The sequence below is a fragment of the Podarcis vaucheri genome (genome assembly GCF_965113315.1).
Source record: "Podarcis vaucheri genome assembly, chromosome: 7".
Taxonomy (NCBI): Eukaryota; Metazoa; Chordata; class Lepidosauria; order Squamata; family Lacertidae; genus Podarcis; species Podarcis vaucheri.
The window spans coordinates 63618923-63643946 of record NC_138765.1 but is presented as its reverse complement, the minus strand read 5'-3'; the positions used below and the strand labels follow the sequence as shown (position 1 = coordinate 63643946).

The 25024-nt window shown below is 42.6% G+C and overlaps 2 protein-coding genes across 4 annotated transcripts in view; one reads left to right on the top strand and one right to left on the bottom strand.

Annotated features, from left to right (window-relative positions):
- LOC309537863 (protein C19orf12 homolog) overlaps positions 1 to 25024 on the top strand; it is a 206520-nt gene that overhangs the window by 19951 nt on the left and 161545 nt on the right. The window lies entirely within an intron of this gene.
- URI1 (URI1 prefoldin like chaperone) overlaps positions 13450 to 25024 on the bottom strand; it is a 45720-nt gene continuing 34145 nt past the window's right edge. For both annotated transcript variants that reach the window (XM_082232947.1, XM_082232948.1), the window contains 7 exons: positions 24368 to 24459; positions 23926 to 23986; positions 22779 to 22956; positions 19645 to 19915; positions 17198 to 17340; positions 15582 to 15840; positions 13450 to 14260 (listed from right to left, as the gene is read on the bottom strand). In XM_082232947.1, the coding sequence (XP_082089073.1) occupies positions 14072 to 14260; positions 15582 to 15840; positions 17198 to 17340; positions 19645 to 19915; positions 22779 to 22956; positions 23926 to 23986; positions 24368 to 24459 (1193 nt within the window). In that variant the 3' untranslated portion in view covers positions 13450 to 14071. The remainder of the gene's footprint in view (positions 14261 to 15581; positions 15841 to 17197; positions 17341 to 19644; positions 19916 to 22778; positions 22957 to 23925; positions 23987 to 24367; positions 24460 to 25024) is intronic.

Sequence of the window (25024 nt, the reverse complement as noted above, 5' to 3'; positions counted from 1 at the left end):
TCAGGAGTAAAATTCTGGAAGATACTGAAGAACCCTTTGCTCCTTAAACTTATTGATAAGTGCTAAGCCTTTCCCACAGGGCTGGCTTTGTCCCAGAGTTTCTTTCCACTTTCTTCCACCAGCCTCCACTATGAAAGGATGTGATGACAAAGCTTCTGAGCTTCCCTGCTTTGGAGAGGAAGGCTGTGATCCAGCAAACACTTACTTGGGAGTTGGGATGGGAGGGGGAATTCAATTTGGTTCACACATTCAAAGGTGAATCTACATAATTCACGCTTTCCGAAACAATAGAACTGAAATGCAACCTCACTTCTCCGAATTTTGCAACACAGTTCTCTGGCCAAGGAATCTGCAACAGACATGCATATACTGAGTGTTCATGTAAAGACATATAACTACTGAAAACAACGTGCAAAAATGCATTTTCTTAGGGAAAATTACTTTGCAAAAGTGTGTGCATTTGGCAAAATTGCATACAAATCTGTGTACTTTTGGAGAAATGTGCAGTAAAACGCTGGTGGGATTTCATGAGGACTTTGTGTGTTTTTTAATGCAAATGGATGTGGAGAATGAAAAAATGTGAACCTGTGAAAAACCAAAATTGGCAGATTAACCGATCCCCAACTGCAAGGTGATGGGCTCTCCTTACTTAGAAGTAACTGACATTGAACACTGAGGGGCCTCTGTGCATTGGCTTGAGCTGCAAGAAATTGCACTCTTACGGACAGCAGTTGTTACCCACACAAACATACTTAAAAAGAATGATTATTATCTGAACATGACAGCCCAATCCTGCACATATTTATGTGGAAACTGAGTTCAATGAGACTTACTTACTCCTAAGGGGGGGGGTGTGCATTCCTGCTTGTGATATAAACATGATTTTGTTGCATCAGCTGATTCATCTAAAGGAAATATTGCAAAGATTGCTGTTTCTTGTTTGTTTGTGTTTAAATAACTCTGTTGCAACTCTTGAACAAATGGCAGTACGATGCGTAGTAAGTTAACTGCTTCTATGACACTGCTGGTAACTAAACTGATATCCAGCACAGAGGGGAGGCAAATACATTACCTGAACTCAGTAAAAACAAAGCAAATCTGTTTTCAGTGTTAAAATTAACTTACTTGCTCTTGATTGGTAGACATTCATTCCTTTCAGACAGTCGATTCTTGCCTCCAAGACAAACAAATCTGGCTATGGTGGTAGAAGATCCAGAGCACCAAATGCAGGAAACTATTCCATCCAGAAGTTACTGGATGCCTCTAAAAATGAATGAATGGCTCGCGATGTTCAAGACAGTCTTGCCAACAAACGCCAGGAGTTGAAGGGTCTTGAAGCAGGAACCTGTGTGCCGCTACCTCCATGTGGCGAGCTGTCAGATTGGACCATTGGAGGGTTCCCTAGGGAGCAAAGTGTCCTTGGTCTCCAGAATGACTCTACCCACCAAGTCCTCCCCCCCCCAAAACTGTGTGTGACAGGACCCCAATGAATATCCAATAGGTAGGGGGTGAGGACCCTTCCTCTCACGTCCAGGGCCAGGCCAGGATATTTTGCTGCCTGGTGCAAAGGGCCAGGTGGTTCCCTCCCCCCCCCTTCATTAACAGAAGCCGACCTGACAGATAGTTGCATCTGACTTCCTGGCAACAGAATAGCATCCTCCGGTGTACCTAAGGGCAGCAGGTCAGTTTAGCAGGTTTAGCAGGCCTATGGAACAAAGAGCTTGGGGTGGGTGGGTTAGGAGGAACGGCTAAGGAGGGGTCCGCCACTGCTGCCCATGTGTGTTTGCTGAACATATACAGGAACAACCCGGTGCTATACCAGCTGCACTGGCTCCCAGTGGAGTACAGGATCAGTTTTAAGGTGCCAGTTTTAACCTTTAAAGCCCTATATGGCCTAGGACCCTCATACCTACGGGACCGCCTCTCCTGGTATGTCCCATGAAGGACCTTACAATCTTCAAACAAAAACATCTTGGAGGTCCCGGGCCACAGAGAGGTTAGGCTGGCCTCAACTAGAGCCAGGGCTTTTTGGTCGTGGCCCCAATCTGGTGGAACGCTCTGTCCCAAGAGACTAGGGCTCTGCGGGACTTGACATCTTTCCGCAGGGCCTGCAAAACAGAGCTGTTCCACCAGGCCTTTGGCCGAGGCACAGTCTGACCCCGCCCCCTTCTGTAATCCTCATAGAACTCTAGCCCAATGGTTGCCATTAATTTGATTCTGAATTGATTTTAGAATGTATTTTAATTAATTGACTGTGATTTTATGTAAACTGTGCTATTTTTACTGTTGTTAGCCGCTCTGAGCCCAGCTTTGGCTGGGGATGTTGGGATATAAATAAAATACTACTACTACTATTATTATTATTATTATTAAGCTCTGAAAAGTGTACTGGACAGGGTGCTTACTTGCCACAGGCGACTAAGCAGGTTACTATTTCCGAAGCTGATTCAAAGCAATGATTCCGTCAGTGTTCTGTCCTCCAAAACCACACAGCTGACAAAGCCACTTCTGTTTTAAAATGTAGAAATGCAACAGGTGCAGTTGAGAACCAGAAGTGACACAGAATGAGAAAGCAGGCAGAGAAACATAGCTTTGTTTTGAGGATTTCCAAAGCCCAGGAACTTTCCGTCTCTGAACTGGGATTATGGTTAGCACAGAAAGGGCCTGTAAGCCACCGATACATTTTACACTTGGCACGCTGGTTGCGCCCAGCTACATCCTTCTCAAGAGTAGCCCTACCAAAATTAACCTGAAGTGAGTCACATCCATCCATTTCAGTGGGCCAACCAACACTGGATACAAACTGGTGCCCAATCTCTGAACGGCTTTTAAAAAGCAAACAGCAGGCACCAAGGTGGAGAGAGATGCAGATTGGGACCTTGGCAAGAAGGGTAGGGTGAGCTTTGCACTCCACCGTGGTCCTGGGCCAGACGAGGGGCCCTGCGCCTACTATTTGCATTCAGAAGAAAACAATTTCCATTGACACGAATGGGAGCGCCCCACCCTCTCCTGCAAATAGCAGGCTGTGGCCTCTTTTTTATACTAATAATACTCTTTATTACCAATGAAGAGCCACAACCACTCATGGAAGCGAGGTTTGATGGATCAGTGGTCTGACTTAGCAGAAGACAGCGTATTTTCAGCCCCCAGATCACTCCATCTATGCCTGCTCTCATAACGAAACAGCTGCCAAAAAGTATCAGAGCATAGAACATTTTAAAGCAAGTTTTCGAAAAAGATGTATAATAGGAACAGGTAGCCCTGTAGGCCTCCAGATATTGTGGGGACTACAGTTCCCATCATGCTGCTTATTTGCCGTGCTGGCTGGGGCTGATGAGGGTTGGGAGGCAACATGTGGAGGGCCAGAGGTTTGGCATCCCTGCAATACAGGGGAGCTGGATGGATTAGTCACCTGGCTTTGTGTGTTCGCATGTGAGGTGTCCATGACTACAAAGGGAATTAGCTAGTGGGATGACTTGTAAAGCAGCCTAGTGAACCACTGATTCTCGACTAAAGTTATGCTCGCTGTGTTTGCAGAAGCCAGAGGGTGCCGGTGATCCACAGGTGTCATTTAGCCTTGCTGCATAAACTTCTTGCCTTCTAACCATGCCGGCCCCTTGACTTTGGAGCAAACACTGTAAGGATGAAATGCAGCGAGAGCCAAAGCCTGAGCAACATTTATACCACACAGCCCTCGCCACCATTAACCTTTTAAAAGAGATCTAAAGGCAATAATCATATATCTTGCGAACCTTATAGGAAAAAGGGATATTTCATCTCGAGGCAGGAGGCTCTGGCCAATGCTGGATGATCTCCTGCCCGAGCTGAAGTTTGCTTTGGTGTCTCGCGTCTAAACAGAAGGGGTCAAAATTCTGCACCGGCATGACAGATGGGCTTGACAAGGGTGGAAGGAATCCTTCACTCCTTCATCAGGAGATGCTAGAAAACATGCTTTTTAAAGCTCACTTCTGCACGGAGTAAGCCTAAAGATATAAGACAATGTAACTGATTGATTTATTGATTTCCCATTCCAGCTACTGCTTATCACCATCCAGGATTGAACACACACACACACACACACACACACAACCACCCTGTCCCTGCTAGCAAAAGATGTGTTACTTTACTCCTTAAGAACCATTATCATAAAAGGCTGGAAAAACAACAAGAACATGCCACTGACAATTAGCTCCGCAGAGCAGTTTCCCATTGATTTATAATGCTAAACATTTCAGCTTGATCAACCCTCTAGTTAAAACGGAAAGCGGGTGCAGGGGGTGGGGGAAAGAGCCCTGTTTGCAAATTTTATTTTTTAATGAAATGGGCTTTGTGTCTCTCTACTCCTCCCTTTTTGAAAAAAAAACAAAAAAACAAAAAAGGGGAGGGGGGAAATGTTTGCCAACTTAAAGGATCCTTAAATATCCTTACCAATATTAGTTATAACCCACCTAGAAATGGCATTTGCATTTTTATAACCTTGTTACTTAAAAGTGAGAGAGGAGAGGGAGAGGCAGGGCGATAGCATTCTCTCTGGGCTTTAATCCCAGCCTGAGCTCTTTATGCTTGAGAGCCCCTTATGATGCTGTAACTAACCTCAAACCTGGAACAGCAGGAGGGCAACAAACCTCAGAATACAGCAATGTCATGCTTTACAGGCATGCTCTCCGCAACAGCATGAATGAGGGGGGGGGACCGGTTGCCTAGGAAACACTCTGGTCTTAGTAATTATTACTGTAACTGTCTGCACACCCCACCTATAACAGAAATGAATAATAAATTATCATCACTGACTGGCAGCTTTCTGTTGTGGCTTCTGCTCGCCACTGCTACCTACTGGCATGCAAAATTAATTACAGACAAACAGCAGGGCAGTGATCCCAGGAAGCCAGAGATGCACACCCGAAAGGGAGATTCCCCACCCCACCCCTTTTGCTTGTGATGGAAATCAAACTGTGTATCTGCTGATGGACCAAATCAAGAAATGTGTGTGTGGGGGGGGAATATAGTTTTCCCCCTTTTGTTTTGGTCAAAGCTGTGCCAGAAACTGGAGCCTGGAGCAAGGGCTAAAAGGAGCCTTGAAAGAGCGAGAAACCCCCCCCCCCACACACACACCAAATGCTGTGCCCCCTCTTCCTGGTTTATTTTAATGAGACTTCTGTAGCTTGCCAGTGAGTTATGACCCAAAGTTATTTCAGTTCAGGAAAAGAGTTCTTAAAACAGGTTGCTGTCCGTATGAAGACTGGTGGACAGAGAGCATCCTGTTTTCTCGTTGTCAAGAGCTTCCTTTGCAAGCTTATTTATTAATTGCATTTTATATCCTGCCTCTCCTCCAATGTTTCCAGGGCCACACACATGCCCTGCCCTGCTCCATTTAACCTCACAACCATCGCACAACCAACTATCCTCACAGCTAGGCCCAGGGTTACCTAGTGAGCTCAATGACGGAGTATGAATCCAGCCCAGGTTCTCCCTGATTCTAACCCAACACTCTAACCGCTACACCACACTGCCACTCTATTTTCAGGTGTGCAATTAGTTCCAAACCAGTCAATAATTTTGGGGGAAAGCTGTCAGAGAGAGAGATCTGTGTCAGAACTATTGGGGCAGGGGAAGTTAACACATCCCCTCTATGTTATTTTCCTTTAAACAGATCACAGGGAAAGCCTGAAGGCATATGAAGCCACTACTTTGCTGAAGCTAAGCAGAGCTGGTCAGTGCCTTGGTGACAGACACCTCTTAGGAGAGACAAGTATGCTACCTTGGGTTCCATGATAAAAATCTTCTCCACACACACACACACACACTTCAAACTATTTGCCCCATTGGTGAAGACTTGCATGTACAGGCTGTTGTTGGACTACAACTCCCATAATCCCTAGCTAGCAACACCAGTGGTCAGGGATGATGGGAATCATAGTCCAAAACAGCTGGAGACCCAAGTTTGGGGAACACTGCTCTAGAATTTGGTGCTTATAATATTGATGGCATTCAGAATTGCTGACAGTCACATTTGTAGCCCACCTTTCCACCCAAAAGTTCACGTACATACATGGCTCTCCCCTTCCAATTTTACCCTCACAAGAACCGAATGAGGTAGGTTAAAATGAATGATAGTGCCTGGCCCAGGGTCATCATGTGAGCTTATCACACAAGTTGGGGATTTGAACCCTGGTCTCCCAGGCCCCTGTACAGAACTACTACGCCATACTGACTCTCCTTGTTTATACAGACAGACACTTGGGGCTTGTCTTGTCTTTGGCTCCCACTGGGCTTTGCTGTAATGTGACACGGTCTCCAGTTATCCAAATGTGCTATCTTCTCCTCATTATCTTCTCTATACCTGTGTCATTGTAACCCTACATAAAGAAGACTCTTGTATATTTGATTATCTGTGTATTTGGATAAATGTACATCTTAACCTTCATAAAAAAAAATATGCTGGTTAATATTATAGAATCCATCCAGCATGAAATTGCTATAAATAAAACCCTGTCCAGTAGTTTTGATCAATTAAACTCCATAATTAACAAAGATACTCCATTCATCTTAGATTGTCTAATTTGCAGTAGAGTATTAAAGGACTTCTACTGGAAGATGAGTTTGTTTAGAAATTAGAACACACTTGGTGATGCTCTGGATTTGATTTAAAAGACACAGTGGGGAGTTGGCAAAATTCACATATCATGGGGTTAATGTGGGTTAGAACGGAGCTATTTGTAATACAAAAATATTGCATACCAAACACACACACAGATTCCTTTTAATCCAAGCTCATATTTTGAAACATAAATCACTGTGTTAAAATGAACAGCTGGAACAGCTGTACGAATCTCTCAGAAAGGCACAGAAATATGTTAGCTAGTCTTCTCTCTTTAAAAGATGGATTTGAAAGATGGCAGTGTGACTAGTCCTCAAAAAAAAAAGGCAGGGGTGGGGAATGAAACTCATTTGCACAACTGAATGCCATCACATGAATGGAATAAAGCCACAAAACAGACCAGTGGATCAGCTAATCCAACCTTCCAACTTGAAGCTTGTCCTTTCTACATGGGGAATATTCCCAAAGAATATCCCTTTACCTTCTCCTGAAAGTCTCCAACGAAAATAAATTCCACAACTTCCCTAAAAAGCTTGTACAACTAATGAATGGGATTATACTTTCTGAGCCCATGTTGCCTTTTTGATGCCAGGACATCACAGCATTGTTGTGGTTTAGTCGTTTAGTCATGTCTGACTTCATGACCCCATGGATCAGAGCACGTCAGGCACTCCTGTCTTCCACTACTTCCCTCAGTTTGGTCAAATTCATGTTCATAGCTTTGAGAACACTATCCAACCATCTCATCCTCTGTTGTCCCCTTCTCCTTGTGCCCTCAATCACAGCATTAGGGGCCTTTAATGATGCGCATTCTCTCTCCTTAACTTCGCTGCATGTTATTTTCACAACCCAGAGGCCACTTTAAAAAGCAGTGTACAGTTCAAATAACCACGTGGTTATTTTTCTTCCCTGCCAATTCCGTAGTGCTCATATGTCGATAAAAGTGTCGTGGGTGCCAGCACAAAATGGCTGTCACAGATGGCAAAATGAGAAGCATTGGTTTGATAGACAGGTATCTGCTACAAGTTTTACATGGCTGAAATGTAGCCTACTATACAAAGAGTTGAGTCTCTTCCTGGGATCCCACCCACTTTTGGCTCCCCCCCCCAATATTGTCAGAGATGGAATGTTCCTCTTGCCCTTCTCAAAAAAAGAGGGGATTTCCCACCCCTGACTTAGTGGGAAGAACTACTGCTCATGCAAGGTGGAGCACCCCATTATTCAATGCACTCGCCTCACTCGAGACTCTTGTCCCATGTAAAGCTGCTCCAGAGGGTTGAGGAAGAGTATGGAGGAAATGGCATGAAGGTTTGCAGAAATCTACATTTAGTCACAGCCTTAAGGTGGAATGTGGGTGGAGGCAGCAGGCGATTAGGCTTTATTGGGTGCTATGCAGGTTAAGAGCTGCACCTAGGACTTCTGTGGTGAAGAACTATACAACGGTTGGCTCCCCAACTTTTTCTTTTTTAAATATAAAATCCAGTTTTTACCCAGTTGTCTCCAACTTTGGACAAACACACAGGTTCCCTTGTAGGTAAAAAAAAGGGGGGGAATGGAGACACTAGCCAGTTTTTATATTCACAGATCTAGAGATTACTTGTAGGCACTAATCTAGGTTAAAGCACACATACAATGGAAGCCAAATTGGGTAGCTGTGCCTAATAGTTGGAAGAAACGTTCCCTCAACAGGAGGGCACCCTCTGCAATTCTCTAGTTAGGTTTACTCAAAAGGCAATCTTTTCCATTTTATTTTACATAAGTAAAAGTACTTATTTTATATGTATCATAGTACCCAGACACTTGATGGTTGAGTGACACTGTTCCTGGCAACCCCGATCCATATTTTTAGAGCAATTTTCTTTCAATGAAAGTTTTATAATTTATGTACGTGCAGCCCTAGTTTCATTCAGGAGGAAGGTGGGATACACACTGAAAATCATAGAGTAGTATAAAATATTAAGAATACAAAAAAAATACAACTATAAATACAAATACTTATTTTGCAATACCAAGGATTTCTGAGTGTAGGGAAGAGTTAGGCCCTGTGCCAAAGTTCAGTGTCCTTCCAAGACCAAACTATATTTATTTCTTAAGGGTGCTACTGAAAGTATTTCAGTGTCGAGATTCTTCCATTCTGCTCATACAAAGAGACAAATTTTATCAGTTCCTCGTATCACAGATTTTGATTCCTATCAAGGGGTTTAGGTTGCTCATTTTTGTTGTTGTTGCCCCTGGTTACACCTATTATTAGAAGCTCCTTTTGGATAAATAAAAGCAGAACTACACATTAACACCTGATACACTGCTCCTACAGTTATGTCACTTCAGACTGTGGGTGGGGGTTGCGTGTTTTAATGCCCCCACCACGTTTAAAAACAACATCAACCACCCAACAAACTGTGCACCTAGAAAGGTAGCATGTGAGGGAGAAAGAGAAGCTAGAGCCCCTTCCCCTTATGTTAGCTTTCTAGAGACAGGAAATATCTGCTGCGAGGGAGCAAGGCAACCACGCAACCCCTATCTGCCGTACAGTCCCAAGAGGGCTGGTGCTTCTCAAAAGCTAACTTTCCTCCAAAGATAATGCCGATCACGGACAGCCCATGAAGTTGGTGCCCACTTCCTGGGACCCTGGAAAAAGAGGAGGAAGCAATCTAGGGCAGAGGAGGAGGGGACAGCAGGGGCAAGATGACAGGAGAGGGCAAGAAGGAGCACATCCACATTATACTATTTGAAACGGGAGGGATGTTTGTGCCCTTTAGCTTAATTTCATGTGAGTGGCCTTCCTCCAAATCTGCTGATACCCCCTTACTGCTGGTAAAGCTAAAGGTAAAGGGACCCCTGACCTTAGGTCCAGTCGTGACCGACTCTGCAGTTGCGGCGCTCATCTCGCTTTATTGGCCGAGGGAGCCGGCGTACAGCTTCTGGGTCATGTGGCCAGAATGACTAAGCCGCTTCTGGCGAACCAGAGCAGCGCACGGAAATGCCGTTTACCTTCCCGCCAGAGCGGTACCTATTTATCTACTTGCACTTTGACGTGCTTTCGAACTGCTAGGTTGGCAGGAGCAGGGACCAATCAACGGGAGCTCACCCCGTCGCAGGGATTCGAACTGCCGACCTTCTGATCGGCAAGTCTTAGGCTCTGTGGTTTAACCCACAGCACCACCTGCGTCCCCCTTACTGCTGGTACCTGACTGTAAAAAGATCAGGCCAATGACCCGCCTAGTCCAGCACCTGTTCTCACAGTGGCCAACCACATGACCCAATGGGAAACCCACAAGCAGGACCCAAGGACAAGAGCACACTCCCCATCTGTGGTTTCCAGAAACTGGCATTCAGAAGCATTGCAGCCTCTGACTGCAGAGGCAGAGCAATTCATCATAGCTAGTGTCCATGAAACATCCACAATGAGACTGTTACTTGCCTGCAACATGGTATCCAGGGATAGAGATTGCCAACCATGGAAAGCAGCAGGGTCGGGGAGGGGGGGGGTGGCTGGAGGGAAGAGGAAAAGGATGCACACACAGCAATTGTTCTCCAGGCAAGCCAATGGGATTTACAGCATGTAAGCATAGTTAAGATTGGGGCCCATTTTCTCTAATTAACCAGCTCTGGTAGATTAGATTAGATCTTCAACCCCTTTGTTATTTAAAATACATATTCATAGCACTATATTTTATAGATGCACTGTTCTGGTTACAAAATAGCTCCTACTTTTCTAGGACATAATTTCATTTTGTTTAGCCAAGAATTCATTAAGGAAGCTATAAATAACCTCCTTTAAATATTTAGCCGTGAATAGAGGGTGGACTGGCATTGATGGCTTATTTTAGTACTAACGCAATATGCTTTAGAGCCATAAAATCTACATTTCAGCATGTATCAAGCTAATGATTAACACCTCCAATGAGGTTTGCGATATCCAATTATAGTGTGTGTATTTGCAAGCTTAGGTCCCAAAGAACACCCCCTCTCACACACACCAAACTTTCCAGTTTGGGAGGGGACACCAATATTCCAGAAAAGCATTGTATGACTTCTGCACCTACGCTGGCCAGCTGGCCACACAAAAATCACATAGTAGTCAATGTAAAAATAGGTGAATTAGAAGCAGTGCAGGATTTCCCTCCTCTGACCTGATAGACTGATATTAGCATTGTGAATGGCTCTTTTTCATTGTATTATCTTGCCCACACAATGAGATCTGCTTCAGAGATCCTGCTTGCATTTCTGCCAGTAAGGTCAGTTAGGTTGGTGAGCAAAAACACACACACCAGGGCCTTTTTAGGGGTTGCCCTGCTGCTACAGAACCCCCTTTTGATTGGATTACACTTGCTTCCCTGCCTTACAGACTTTCAAGTGAGCCTCAAAAACTTATTCTTTAAAATGCTGTTTTTCCCTGAGAGTTTAACTGACTTATGATGAGATCAGAGTGGCTTTCTCATGGTAAAGTATATCATCTTGATTTATCTATCTGCCGTTTATGCGTGCTGCTTTGGGAAGAAATGCCCCTAAAAGGAAGCCTGTAAATATTTTACATAAATAAATAAGAAATAAAAGGACTCATGACATCTGTACACAGCCTTTCTTCCAAAGAGCTCTGAGAGCTATTTTGCCTTACCAACAACCCTATAAAGTTGGTTTGGTTAAGGGAGACCAGGGCTGTGTAGAGGCTGCTATTTACTCTGCATCTAGTGTGCTCCCATCGCTATTTGGGGGAATGGAGTATACATGTTAGCTATAATCCATGTCTCTCTTACAGTTTCTCATGGAATACTGCATTTTGATGCATTTCCCCCCAAACCAACTTCAATCTGAACTGAGAAATACTGACTAATTAGTCTGTCTGTAGCCTCTATCCCGCCCCCAAAAGATGTAATGGCAATTTGAACTTCATTTCCCTAAATCCCACCCCAACACTCTAACCCAGGGGTAGTCAACCTTTTTATACCTACCGCCCACTAATGCATATTTCTTAATGGTAAAATTTCCTTACCACCCACCAGTGTTCTTTGGAAGGATTCAGCTTGTGCTGTAGAACCCACCACCCACCTAGAATCCTGAAACGTCCACTAGTCAGCAGTAGGGACCAGGTTGACAACTGCTGCTCTAGACATTAAACCACACCAACTGTCCAGTAAGAGTTGCAGATGGTTCCTTGCTTTAAAGACTTGCCTCTTATCCTATAGAACACAGAACATAACACATAATGGCCACCAGTCCAGATTGATATTGACATGCATATGAACAGATTGAATTCCAATCTAACTCGCCAGTCCTCAAGCTTTCCATGTTTGGCTGAGTTCTGTAACTAACAGACAAGCAGAAGCCTTCTTAGTAGTCAGGCTCCCCTCTGAGAACCAGAAGCACCCTGTTTTGCAAATACAACAGAACACTCAACTTTTGCTGCACTGTAAAGGTTGTTTAGTACATAAGCAAATTGGAGTAAATGAATGGGGTATTGGCTGCTGAAGACATTTTACCACCCGAGGCAGAACAACAAATGGTGTGTGTCCCTCTCCCAATGGTCATGGAACATGGTACTCAAGGCTAGTCATACTGTTTTGTCTCCTGACGCAAGCTCCTCTCCAATAATAAAATACAATTAAAAAAATCAGAACAGCTAAACAGTTTGCTGCTGTTTCATGACACCCAATATCAGCTGCTTGAAACAGAAACCCCACTCTGCCCAATGGTAGGGTTGGTCCAAGATTATTTAGGAACACAGGAAATTGCCTGTGTCGGGCCAGAGCAAACTATTTCTCCATCTTATTCTGATTAGCTGCATGCAGCATTCCAGGTTCTTGGGCAAAGGTCTGTCCCACCACCTAATCCATTTAGGTGAAGGTGCCAGGGATTGGACCTGGGACTTTCTGCACGAAAAGTGTGCTCGACAACTGAGCTGCAGCAATTCCCTTTGACTAAATTCCTGAAAGTTGATTTCCCCTTCTCTAAAGACAAAGGTTCAGGGCATCTCTTGTGTGCTGGGGCCACAATGGAAGCTGCTTCTGCTCAACACTTGCTCAGTATTAGCTTTGCAAAGAGAACGTGGGAACAAGTGTAACATGGAAAAGTGAACCAAGCTGAAAGGGGAGAAAGATAATTTGCTCTTTTGCTTTCATTTTGTTTATGAAAACAAATAGCTGTCAGGGCAACTAACACTAACACAAATTATTACTCCCACCAGTTTGCCTAGGCTGCTGCTCCTGCAAGACATACTGTATAGGCCTTGGTTTTGAAAGCTGAGAGGGAAGTCCCCTTGTGGACCTGATCTGGTTGCTTCCCAGTTCATGAAAGAACTGAAGCAGGTGGTCTTGTATGGATATTGCAGCCAGCTCATTGATTTGTGCTTGGATGGCAATAGGGAACTAATGAAACATTTGCTCGTTCTTAGAAGGGTAAGTGGACTAAAATCCTGCAACCCGACCTAGTGCCATTTGCTGCAGGCAGGATGCTGCCACAGTGTGCAGCTGGAGGACTGGCCTGATAGACTGCTTCCTTTTGATTACATGTCCATGCTGTGTCTTGTATTCAAGTTGCAAACTCTGAACAATAACGGCACAGGGTCGATTGCTTCCTGGAACAGCCCACGACAACAGAATCACATTTTTGAATGCACAATGGAAGGGGAGGATCTCTTTGGGGCTAAACCTCCTTTAGTTTAGGGTTAAGCTCTTCTCCCCATGAGCACGTAATTTCCATTGACGTTAATAGGTGTTTCATACACAAAGAAAAGAAGAGAGAGTAAAGGGCTCTGTATTGGAAAGGTCAGAGAACATGCTCAAGGAATTTGGAACTGAGAAAATGTTTCAACTCCACTGTATATAATAACCCAAAGGAGAATACTTTCAACATTTCAGATTTTTTCTTTTTCTTTTACTTGAAAAGTGTAATTTTACAAAATACCATTTTTTCCATCAAAGAAACATCCCTGCAAAGTACGCGAACACAGCGTTCTGTTTCATAGAGTTTATACAAGTTATCAGAGGTTTTATGCTAGTAGGAAAGAAATGATTCGTCAGCACAGACACCTAAAAGCAAACCCTACAAAACAATGGGGGATATGAGCAAGTCTTAAACGCTAAAGCAAGTCATGAAATATAATTGTTGGCTCTATTTGAAAGTTGCAAAGTTTCTTTCAAACGACCCATATGGTATGTAGAACATCACATCTGGTACAAAACTGCCTGTATTTAGGTTTAAACACACACACACACACACACACACACACACACACACACAGCCTTATGAAGATTATTCTTTTGAAAATTATTCCAAGTGCTGTTATCGTAAGGCAAACATATACAAAGGTGCTGACTGCATACAGGGATATTAAGAAAATAAGAAGAATTTTGAAGTGTTTTTTCACCGATTTTTTTTTTTTTTTTTTAGAAATATCATCAACAGAGGTCTAAACATGAACAGTATCAAATCAACGCAGCCTGCCGTTTTAAACTTCCATTGTCTAAGCAGAAACTAGGTTTTCTGTTGCATTCTGGCAGCTTTGAATTTTGAAACTCTCTTTGTAGTTTCTTCTGAAGCTTCAGAAAGAACTTCCTCAGATTTTCGCTCCAGAATGGTAGGCAGGGCAGGGTGAGCGATTACTGGGTGTGGTGCTGAAGCAGGAGACAAAGGCTCCTTCTCGACAACAGTCCCCGAGAAAGCCTACAAGGAAAAGAAACCTTGAAAATAAGCTTATAGGTTACAAAGTGTATTACCGTCACTTTCTCTTTTAGTCAAAAATACAGAAAAAACTCCACCAAACCAACAGCAACTCCCTGCAAAAGAAAACTGTCTAGCTTCCTCAAAAGAAAACCAGAAGGAGTGCTAGTGTTCTAAGGAGAGATATTCATACTCTATGTACGTTTTGGAATAAGAAAAAAAATGGTCTTCAAGAACATAAAAACAGGTGATGCAATAGTAAATTTCAGCTCCACAACTGATACAATTTTGCAGATCTGGGACCTGTCAACATTTCAATCATATTGCACTTTCAAGGTTTCATATTGTGCCTCCTTTAACTGCTTCAAGCTGACACCTGGTGTACGAACTACGAACTATTTTGCGTGTTGATATGTTTCCCCCCTGTCAACATCATCACAACAGTTAAGTAAGATTTTATAGAAAGTGGCAGACAAGCTCAATATATATTTTTAATGCAGGAAGGCTGCGAAGTACATTGGGGAATTGTCCCCTTGCGGACTGCCTTATGTTAACTTATCTGGAGGCATCTGGCTATCCGCTCCAGGAAAGGGGTCCCTGGATCAGCTGGTCATTTTAGCCTAATCCAGCATGGCTCTTCATGTAGTAGGCAAGATGTGAACAAAATGCTGTATCACAGATTTCCATTGGTCACTCATAGGAAGCAAGGCCTAATCTAAACCCTCTCTTTTGTTGTGATTATGTGCCTCTCCCAATGAAAAAGTCTGTATGCCTCCGCTCCTTGTGCTGCTATTAGAGGTGGGCAACTTACCCTGCTGCCAGAGTATCCCTTTTTTTTCTGGCCCCTTTGATCCATTTGCCCTCGAGAACAAGGCAAGAGAGAGTGCAGAACTCTCCAGTTTCTTTCTAGCTGAGGAGGAAATCTCAACTAAATCCTAAGAAAATGTACTTCTACGGAAATGGTGGCGGTTACTTCCCAGTAAATGCATCTAGGATGGAAGTGCCAAGGTTCACAAGAGAGTGTTTTATAAATGGTTTACCTGACTTAGGAAAGAGCACTGACAGAGGTACCTGTGCTCTAATCAGACTGACATGGGGAAAAGGCTGCCTTTGTGAAATGCCCCCGGCATGTCTTAGTCAGAAAGAGAATAGTGTGCCTGTAGATGAAGGAATGCACATTTTTGTTGTTCTGCCCAAGGAATAGGCTGGTGACAGCTAAAAAGACAATTTACGAAAAATGAAATCAACATTAATAAGGTTTCTAATTTGTCCTAATGTTTTCTCCTAAAAGGAAACAATAAATGAAAGAACCCTCTCTCTGTACCTCATACAATCCTGATAATGGCGATGGTTTTTTTGAAAGATGCTCCTGCTCCCCCTCTTCTTCCTCTACTAAGATTCCTTCGCTGTTATCACTGTAGGTACTTTCATCATAGCTCACACTCCGCAGAATTCCTCGTCTGTCATCAAACTCAGCAGTGCTGCTCTCACTGGTATCACTACAAACACTGTTCTCACGGCTTCGAGACTTCAAAATTGATTTACGAGGGACATACTCTCCATTCACAACATCAACAAAGACTCTGCAAAAGGAAAATGTTAGCTTTAATAAACTATGCGAGAAGGGGGGCAGAGAACCACATGACAAATTCACAATAATTTCACTGTCTTTGGTACAAATTAATTATGATGACTTTGCCTAGTCAACTTTCTTACTGAATTCTTGTAAAAGATGCAACGCATTCAGCAACGCAACTGTTACCCTGCCACTTTTGAGTGGATACCTATCACATTTCTTCAGGAGTGAACATCCTTATTAGAGCTTTACAAAGACTTGTCTTTTGCAAAATGAAACTGGACACCACCTGAAGGAACCTTTTTATAAAGTGACACTGTTTTTGCTTTTAATAATCAGATTTGGCTTCAAATTATCTATCATGCTCAAGAGAACAATGTGTGGTTATTTAAGTGAAAGAAGATCTGAAAAACTTGTGAGCTTCACAGGCTTGGCAGAGGGTGGAGTGAGTTACAGAGACAGAGAGAGATCATGGGTCCACCTAGTTCTGTATTGTCTATATTCTTGCTAGCAGTTTCTCTTCAATGTCTCAAGGTTTTTCCAAGCATCACCTACCTCCAACCCTTAATGCAGCCTTTCCCAGCCTGATGTCCTCCAGATGTTGTTGGACTACAATGCCCATCAGCCCCAGCCTGCATGCTCAATGGTTAGGGATGATGGCACTTGTAATCCAGCAACATCTGTCAGGAATCTGTTTGAAGAAGGCCGCTTTAACAGGAGATATTGAATACTGAACCTGGAACTTGTGGCATGCAAAGCGTAAGCTGCTGTAAAGTCATGGGATGTTTTCTCAGTAGCTCTGCCATGGATCTGATCGGTTGCCAATAAAGTAAATCACTTTAGAGGAGTAAGGAACATGCCACCCCAAAGTAGTTTGGAAAATTTTCAGCTCTGAGAATTTCTCCATTAATACACTCACAGACAGATGTTTTGTTTTTATATGAAGTGATATGAAAACAATATGAAAACATTAATAGCAGTAGCAATTAAAAACAATATGAAAACATTAATAGCAATATCTGCTAAATGCCCTAAGTAGGTATAGCAGCAAAATGAAACACAAATTGATTGTTTTTGCAATTTTCATAATGGCCAAGCCATTTTTAAGGAACCATTTAACTGAATAATTGAATAATTGTCAAATATGAATAATACAGAATAAGTGAGATATTCCTACCAGGTGCAATTTGGCATACAAAAGGTTCAGGAATACATTATATAATTTATATTAATTACATGGAATTAAATAGGATTAATTATTAGCTGTGACCCTCTGGCTCTTGGTAGATTACCAACTGTTCTAGAGCTATACTATGCAGAATGAATCACACCCCACCAAACTGTTCTTGCTACAGGTGCCATACCGATAAATGTCTGCTGGTGTTTTGATGCTGGGCAGTTCTGTAGCTGAGTGCCCATTGCCATTGCTATTCTTTCGCTTGCGTTTTGCCTCTTCTTTCTTCTCACTGAATTTCAAAGTAGTATTTTTTCCTGTGTTTATTCGTACCTGAGGCGGAAATAAACATTAGTCATAAACAATCAGACTTTAATCAAGCAAAGACAGCAAAATATCATTCTTTAATCAGCTGAACAAACAAAATATTAAGGTCTATGGCACCCCCCTATACAGGGGTGGTTTTGGCTGCAATGCTAAATTGTGGTTTGGTGTTGCCTGCATAAGCCTTGGGCTTGTTTGCTCCTACCCATCCACTCCTCTTTGGCATAGCTGTGAGAGGTTAGAAGCTTCTGATTCTGTTTTCAGCTGACGGTGGTTTGTTATGTGTGGACCCAGAAGTGCGGTTAGTCTTTTGGTTAACCACAATTTGTCGTGGGTAACTTCAAACAAGCCAATTTCAAACCATTGTTTCTGAAGCTGGCTTGTTTAAACTAACCATACTTACATTTAACCACACTTCTGGGCTTGGATGACACAGCAGGCTGTAGTACACCACAAGATAGCAAAATCTAGACACAACCCTGAGCACCCTTGATTTAATGTGACCTGAGATGCACCGCTAGCCATAAGGAAATCCACTGTGACAGTGAAAAATCTAAATAAATTTCAAAACACTAATTCTATTCAGGGCTATAACTTAAACCAAATTTAAACAAAATTGTTGTTCATCAGCTATGAGAGAAAGCAGCAAAAGGTTAACTCTTCTTCTCAGTCAGAAGGCTGGGGCAGAAAACCTGATGTCCTAACAGGAGAGGCAACTCTTCTCATTTCACTTTCTGCCTCCAATTTAAATCTGGGAACAAAGCCAGCCTTTTAAAGAACAGCTCCAATATACCTTCCCCAACTCTCCTTAATTATCATATATGGAGTAGGAAGGAAACATTAGACCAGAGGAAACCTCCTCAGCACTGATCTGTTCTCGTCTCAGCAATATGGGAGGAAGAGAGGAGAGTGTCCAGGGTTCTTGAGATATACCAATGCAAATCTGCATAAGTTTAGAGAAGAGTTGTAGCACCAACAAAATTTTTCTCAGGCATGGGGATAGCCTATGAGTGATGGGATTCTGCCTCCACCAACACTGAGGGCAAACTGTTCTATCCTGAAATCTTTATGAGGATAATTTAGTCATCTTTCTGTGGATAAGTTAGGCTAACATCTCCAAAGAAAAGGTGGAGTAATGGGATTTCTTCAGTCTTTTAGCTCACCCTGGAGTTTACATTCTAGATGCCAAAGCAATAAACACCATTACCATCACACTCCATTAACATCCAATCAAACCAGGTCCTAGGTGTACCTAGGTGTCCTTCTGACTACTCTTTCTAATGACCTGAACATGGTAGGAATCCTCTTCAGATAGAAAGCAAAGTTTGTCTTATCTTTTAAATGAAGAGGCATAATCCCATTTCTTGCCCTCAAAGCCTCCTGAGCAGAAAGGACATTCCTGGTTACCGTATTTTTCACCCTATACGACACACTTTTTCCCCTCCAAAAATGAAGGGGAAATGTGTGTGTGTCCTATGGGCCGAATGCAGGCTTTCGCTGAAGCCTGGAGAGCGAGAGGGGTCGGTGCGCACCGACCCCTCTCGCTCTCCAGGCTTCAGGAGAGCCCCAGCGCCAGCCCCACAAGGTCGGGGGACAGAGGGAGGCGGAACGCTGCCATCCCGCTGTCTCCCGAAGTGGTTTGGAGGCTGACGGTGGAGAGACCCCGCCGCCAGCCCCGCAAGCTCCGGGGACAGGGGGGAGGCGCAGCGCGTCTTCCCGCTGTCCCCAGACCTGATCTGAAGGCGGGCGGCGGGGAGAAGAGCACTTCTCCCCGCTGCCGGCCTCGCAAGCTCCGGGCACAGCTGGGAGGCGCAGTGCATGTCCCCGCTGTCCCCGGACCTGATCTGAAGGCGGGCGGCGGGGAGAAGAGCGCTTCTCCCCGCTGCCGGCCCCACAAGCGCCTGGGGGGGAAATAATTTTTTTTCCCTTTATTTCCCCCCCCCAAAAAAAAACTTGATGCGTCCTATGGGCCGGTGCGTCCTATGGGGCAAAAAATACGGTAAGTCCTGGTTAAGTCCATTCCCCATTTTACCTAAAGCCAACAAGATTTTAAGCAGTTTTGGGTAGCATGTAGATTTTAATACCGTATTCTTTTCACAAGTGATCTTTTTAAGTTTGAAGGCAAAGAGTTTAGATTAGAAATGCAAAAGCCCCCCTTTTACCTAATCATTTCATGAGAATACAACATTAGGTAGAACCCTAAATAAGCCTGGTCTCTCGACATGTAAAAGTAGCAGCATATTACGCAGGAAAAGCATTACAAACTGATAACAATCTCCATAATATGAATTCAACAATCCTTGCAATACAAACCCTTTTAGGTTCCACAGTATGAGAGAAATATATTGTCGGTACGGCGTGCTCAGCAATGGCTGAATCATCCTCATCATCATCACTGCAATAATGATTTGGGCCATTAAGCTGATCTCTGAACACTTCTGAGTTGGTTACTTTTTTCTGGAAGTTGCCCTGAGTATTAGGTTCTTCCCCCCTATCGGCCATATTCACGTCTGTCTTTTTTTCTTCTCTCTCTTCTTCAGAGGAGGAAGCGTCTTCTCCATTTGCCTCAACAGCATCAGAGACCCTAGAGTGGGGATGGGGAAGGATGAAATTCAGTTCCAGTTCAAAACCATAAAATAAGCATTTAGCTGATGTTTGGATATTTTTAGGGCTTTCCCTTCTTTTGCAAGATATGGACAACTATCTTATTTTTACAAATAACACCAAAGAGTAGCACATGCACCTGAGGCACACTTGGTTTTTGCTGGAAACTGGACTTTTAGTGTTGCAGCACTGATCCTCTATAATCAGTTAGAAGCTGAAATTTGACAAGTAGACTGGACTTAACTGTCAGGGGTCCTTTACCTTTACCTTTTTTTAGCTTGTTACTTATGCAGATACTAAAGACTTTTTTCTTTTCTTTTTTGGCTTAAGATAGCGTTCCCTGAAGCATGACGGAGTCTTTTTATGGAATATTAACTGTACAATTGTAGAAATGGTTTTATTGTTTTAGACTTTCTATATTTTGCATTATCTCTCATTTTAGCTTATTATACACTGCTTCAGTAGGTTCTGGCTGTGAAACGGTTTATAAATCTGCAAAATAGAGCAAATAAACAAATAATACCCAGTTTCCTGTTTACCATGTTGGCCAACCAGATGCCTCTGGGACAGTCACAAGCAGTACATGGAGGCAACAGTTCTCTCTTGTTGCTCCCCTGCTTACTCTACTAAAACGAAGAGGCTTCATATAGCCATCCTGACTAGCAGCCACTAACAGACTTGCTATGATTTCTAATTATGATTTCTAATAGTATGCTCTGCTGCTGTGGTGAACAATGGGAACGTACATGCCATTATTTCCAGTGTCACCAATTGTTCCTATGTACCAAGAAACCACCAAAAACTTCCAATTATTAGCTTGAGGGGAAATCTCATGAGGTTTTATTACAATCGAGCAGTATACAAATTTTGCTAAGTAAATGTTAAGTAAAATTACTGAAGGTTTTTTAAAAGTTTGCCCCCCAAAAAACCTACCTACTCCACATATATTTTGGCATTTCCCCCCCCCCACAAGTTTCTTCTTATTACTTTCTAATACAAGTTAAATCCAGCTACCTGATGGTTCTGGAACTTTGGCTGCTGCGTGATCCAATCTCATCCTCAAGACTCATCTCAACTCTTTTATGGCACAGCGCTTTGAATTTATTCGACTGTGCTTTAAGTACAACTAAGCAAATCTTGTTTTCTTTAAGAAAGTTGTTGAAAACTCAATCCTGGAATTCCAGTATGGTTAAAGGCTCTACCTGCACTACTATGTTATAACAGTTTACTTCCCCTGAACGGTCATTCCTCTCTCCCTATAAAGAATCACAGGAATTGTTGTTTGGTGAGAAACTTTAGGAGTGACCATGGCTCAGTGGCAGAGTATACACTTTGCACACAGAAGGTCCCTGGTTAAATCCTTAGCAACTCCATTTAAAAGGATTTAGTAGCAAGAGATGGGAGAGAATTCCGTATGACCCCCTGGAGAGGCATTTTCAATCTGAGTAGACAATACTGTGGTAACTGGATACATAATGTGACCTGGTATAACAGAGCTTCCTATATTCTCTATGTTCTCAGTGTCCTCCACTTCACAAAATTACAAATCCCATGGTTCCCTCGGCAGAATGAATTACTGTAAAACTAATTTAAGTCTATGGTGAAAATATGTGTCAGCCAGAAGATTCCGCACTTACTACTTAAATGATTACATTCTGCTGTCATTAAAATTGGGGTGGGGGAGCAGGAAGTAAAGGGGGTGGAGAAAAAGTTTAATGCCCAACACTTGGGTTTAATGCCCAACTTCTTGGGAACTTCCATTGGGTGCTCCAAATGCTGATGTTCAATCTCTTGTTATATTGTCTCTACTCTCCTTCTGCCATAGCAGGAAAGTGGAGGCAGTATAACATTGCATTTTGTTCTCCTACCATTTTGCTGCCTGCTCCCCCCTTCCCCAATTTTCCTGGGATTTCCCTTTTTCGCTATCAAAGTGACTAAAATGAGTAAATACAGTGGTGCCTCGCAAGACGAAATTAATCCGTTCCGCGAGTCTCTTTGTCTAGCGGTTTTTTCGTCTTGCGAAGCAACCCTATTAGCGGCTTAGCGCTATTAGCGGTTTAGTGGCTATTAGCGGCTTAGCAGCTAAAAGGCTATTAGCAGCTTAGAAAAAAGGGGGAAGGGGGAAAAAATCGCAAGACTCGCAAGACTTTTTCGTTTTGCGAAGCAAGCCCATAGGGAAATTCGTCTTGCAAAGCACATCGAAAAACGGAAAACCCTTTCATCTAGTGGGTTTTTCGTCTTGCGAGGCATTCGTCTTGCGGGGCACCACTGTATATATTTCTGTTTATGCACCTCAGTACCCAAGCCAAATCTACTGTATTTGCTGGTCAATTTGTTTTTATTTAAGCAGCAACCTCATCCTGTAACAAAGGAAGATTACAGAAGTTCAAGTTTTCCAGATGAAGAAAAGAACTTTGAAACTTCCTTTTTGCTGTGATTAGAAATGGAAACTGTTGCAGAAGCAGAAAGTAATGAGACCGTGGGTATAATAATCACAGAATGTCAGATATACAAAATGCAACACTGCATACGGGATTGCAATGCACTATAAATTTGGGTCAGGCTTTGTTCACCAAAAAGGGAAGACCAGGGAGAGTGTTTCTAAGTGCTAAGCAGAATTCTGTAGCCAGTCCTAGACTCGGAGAGAATTTCAATGCATGAAATAGTGTTCAAAACATGCATGTTTGACAACAATGGAAACACAAATCACCAATGTCTTTCCCTGTTTGAGAACCCAGACTTGATTAAGTGGGTAGGTTTGACTCAATAAATATCCAGGCTTCAGTCCTACAAATTCTCTCTTCTTTTGAACAGAATGCTCCAACCAACAACTGTTAAGATACCTGTCGAGTTCACCAAGTATCTCTTCTTGTCTCTCTAGTTCATCTAGTCTGGCCCAAAAGTCTTCCTCTGATTTCAAGTCCTCACTGGATTTTTCGCCAGTTCCATTTTCTTGAAGATTTGCCTCAAAAGCAAATGTTTTTGGTTTAGAATGAGGTTTGTGAGCAATTCTGTGTTTTCCTGTGTAATAAACAAAGCAAGAGATTTTTAAAAAATTATATTACCATCATAATGCAAAGGAAAGGAAGCAAAAAGGCAATTGTAATGAAGGACTTTGGACGAAAACCATTAAAAAAATGTTTCAAATTACTACTAAAGTTTTAAGTAGCACCAATGAACTATATAACCGCCCCATGGCAAAAAGTACCTGATGTTTATCCAAATGCCAAAATACATGCCGCTGCCCCTCCAAAAAACCCAGGAAAACTGCATTTTTGGGCTATTTTCAATGTAGTAACTTTACATCTGCTATATCAGAAGATAAAAAGCTGCCTTATATTAAGTCTGCCCATAGGTCCATCTAGTCCCATGGTGTCTACACCAGTGTTCTTTTGCCTTGGGTCCCCCAAATGTTGTTAAGACCACAAGTGCCATCACCCATGACTTGTTGACTAAACTGGCTGGGGATGGTACGAGTTGTAATCCAACAACAGCTGCGGATCCAAGGCTGAAGGATCCACAATGGCTCTCGGGTATGTGAGGGTTTCTTCTTTATTCCTTAAACTCTCTACAGTAGATGTTCATTTGCTGCTACTGGACTACAACTGCCATTGCCCTTGACTATTATTCATGCTGGCTAGGGCTAGCTAGCCACCCCTCCTTTATAACATACTCCAGTGTGTACTGGGGAAATGATGAAAAACTGTATAACAAGTATGTATGAGAAACTTATTCTGGACTCTTCGAGGAAAAGGCACTAAAATTCTATTTATTTTAGCTTGATTATAAGGGTATTACATTAAATGATGCATGTGCCTCAGTTTATAAATGTATCTTGCCATTTTCAGAAGTGCCTAGAGAAACCTAACCTTACACACTAAGTCACTACAGTAAATTGGAGACCATTTGGTTTTCATATTAGAAAAAATAATATAAATGTGAAACACAGATCCCACAATGGTTGAGAACATTTTAAAACCGCACACTCACCTTTTGTTTCAGTGCCATTACTTTCAGCAACTTCTCTTATATCCACAAAATCACCTGCTGCCTAATTGGAAAAAATGTTAAGAGTTAGCGAGTATACTTGATAGTACTACTTGCTAAACATTCACATATCTGGTTAACTAGTGGTAAGTGAGCGTTGGACTTCTGCGTCACAAATGACAGTTGCCCATGCTATGTAGCAAGCAAACTGAGGGGAGTTTTGAAAATAGTTTGTGGTATGACATGGGATGGGTTTGTTTCTGATCTTCAGAGACTAAGGTTATAAATCCTTCTGGATGCATGCCAGTCTTAACAGCTCCTGGTCCTTGAACCTAACAAACTTTGCAACGTGAAGTGGTTTGAGAGGTGAGTAGCCTCTGTTATGTTCATATGCTTCTTATCACTTTTATAAAGTGCCCTTTGGATGCAATAACAAATGTCTTACATTACTCATCTTCTGCAAATCTTCTGTGAATTCAACTCTGGATTCAAAGTTCTTCATGACTTTCTGCAAATCATCCAGTGCTTTCCTTACATCTGAAATGACAAACAATCACTATTCAAGAGGACGCATATGCAAAATGAAAAGAGTATTAACCAAGTAATTTCATATGGAAAATGCTATGATTCATAATCTATATTTACAAAAGAGAAGAATCTCTTTCATTCCATAGTTTTTATTTCCCCACCCTCTTTTGTTTTTCAAGAGGTTCACATGCAAAGTTGTCATTGCTCTGATCAACAGTGTGCAGACACACTTTGTAACTGGTAGAGAGAGAGAAAATCCCCTCTTGATGAAGGCCTTGAAAGTAAGACTCCAGATGTTTCACAATGCCTGAATTCTATAGAGCTGTTGTAGTCAGTATTACATATAAAAGTTTTGTTTCACAGTCATTTGCACAGATAACTTCAGGGACAACAAGTGGGCTGGCGCTGCATAAAGCACATGTTTCTTAGGCTGTTTCCTGACTAGATGTATTCCTGAGTTCTTCTCATATAAGCCGATGTATGCTTACTCTGAAGTAAGCCCTACTGTGTTCACTGGTGCTTTCTCTCATGTAAATTAGAGCATTCATATGCCTACTTATTTAAGTACATCAAG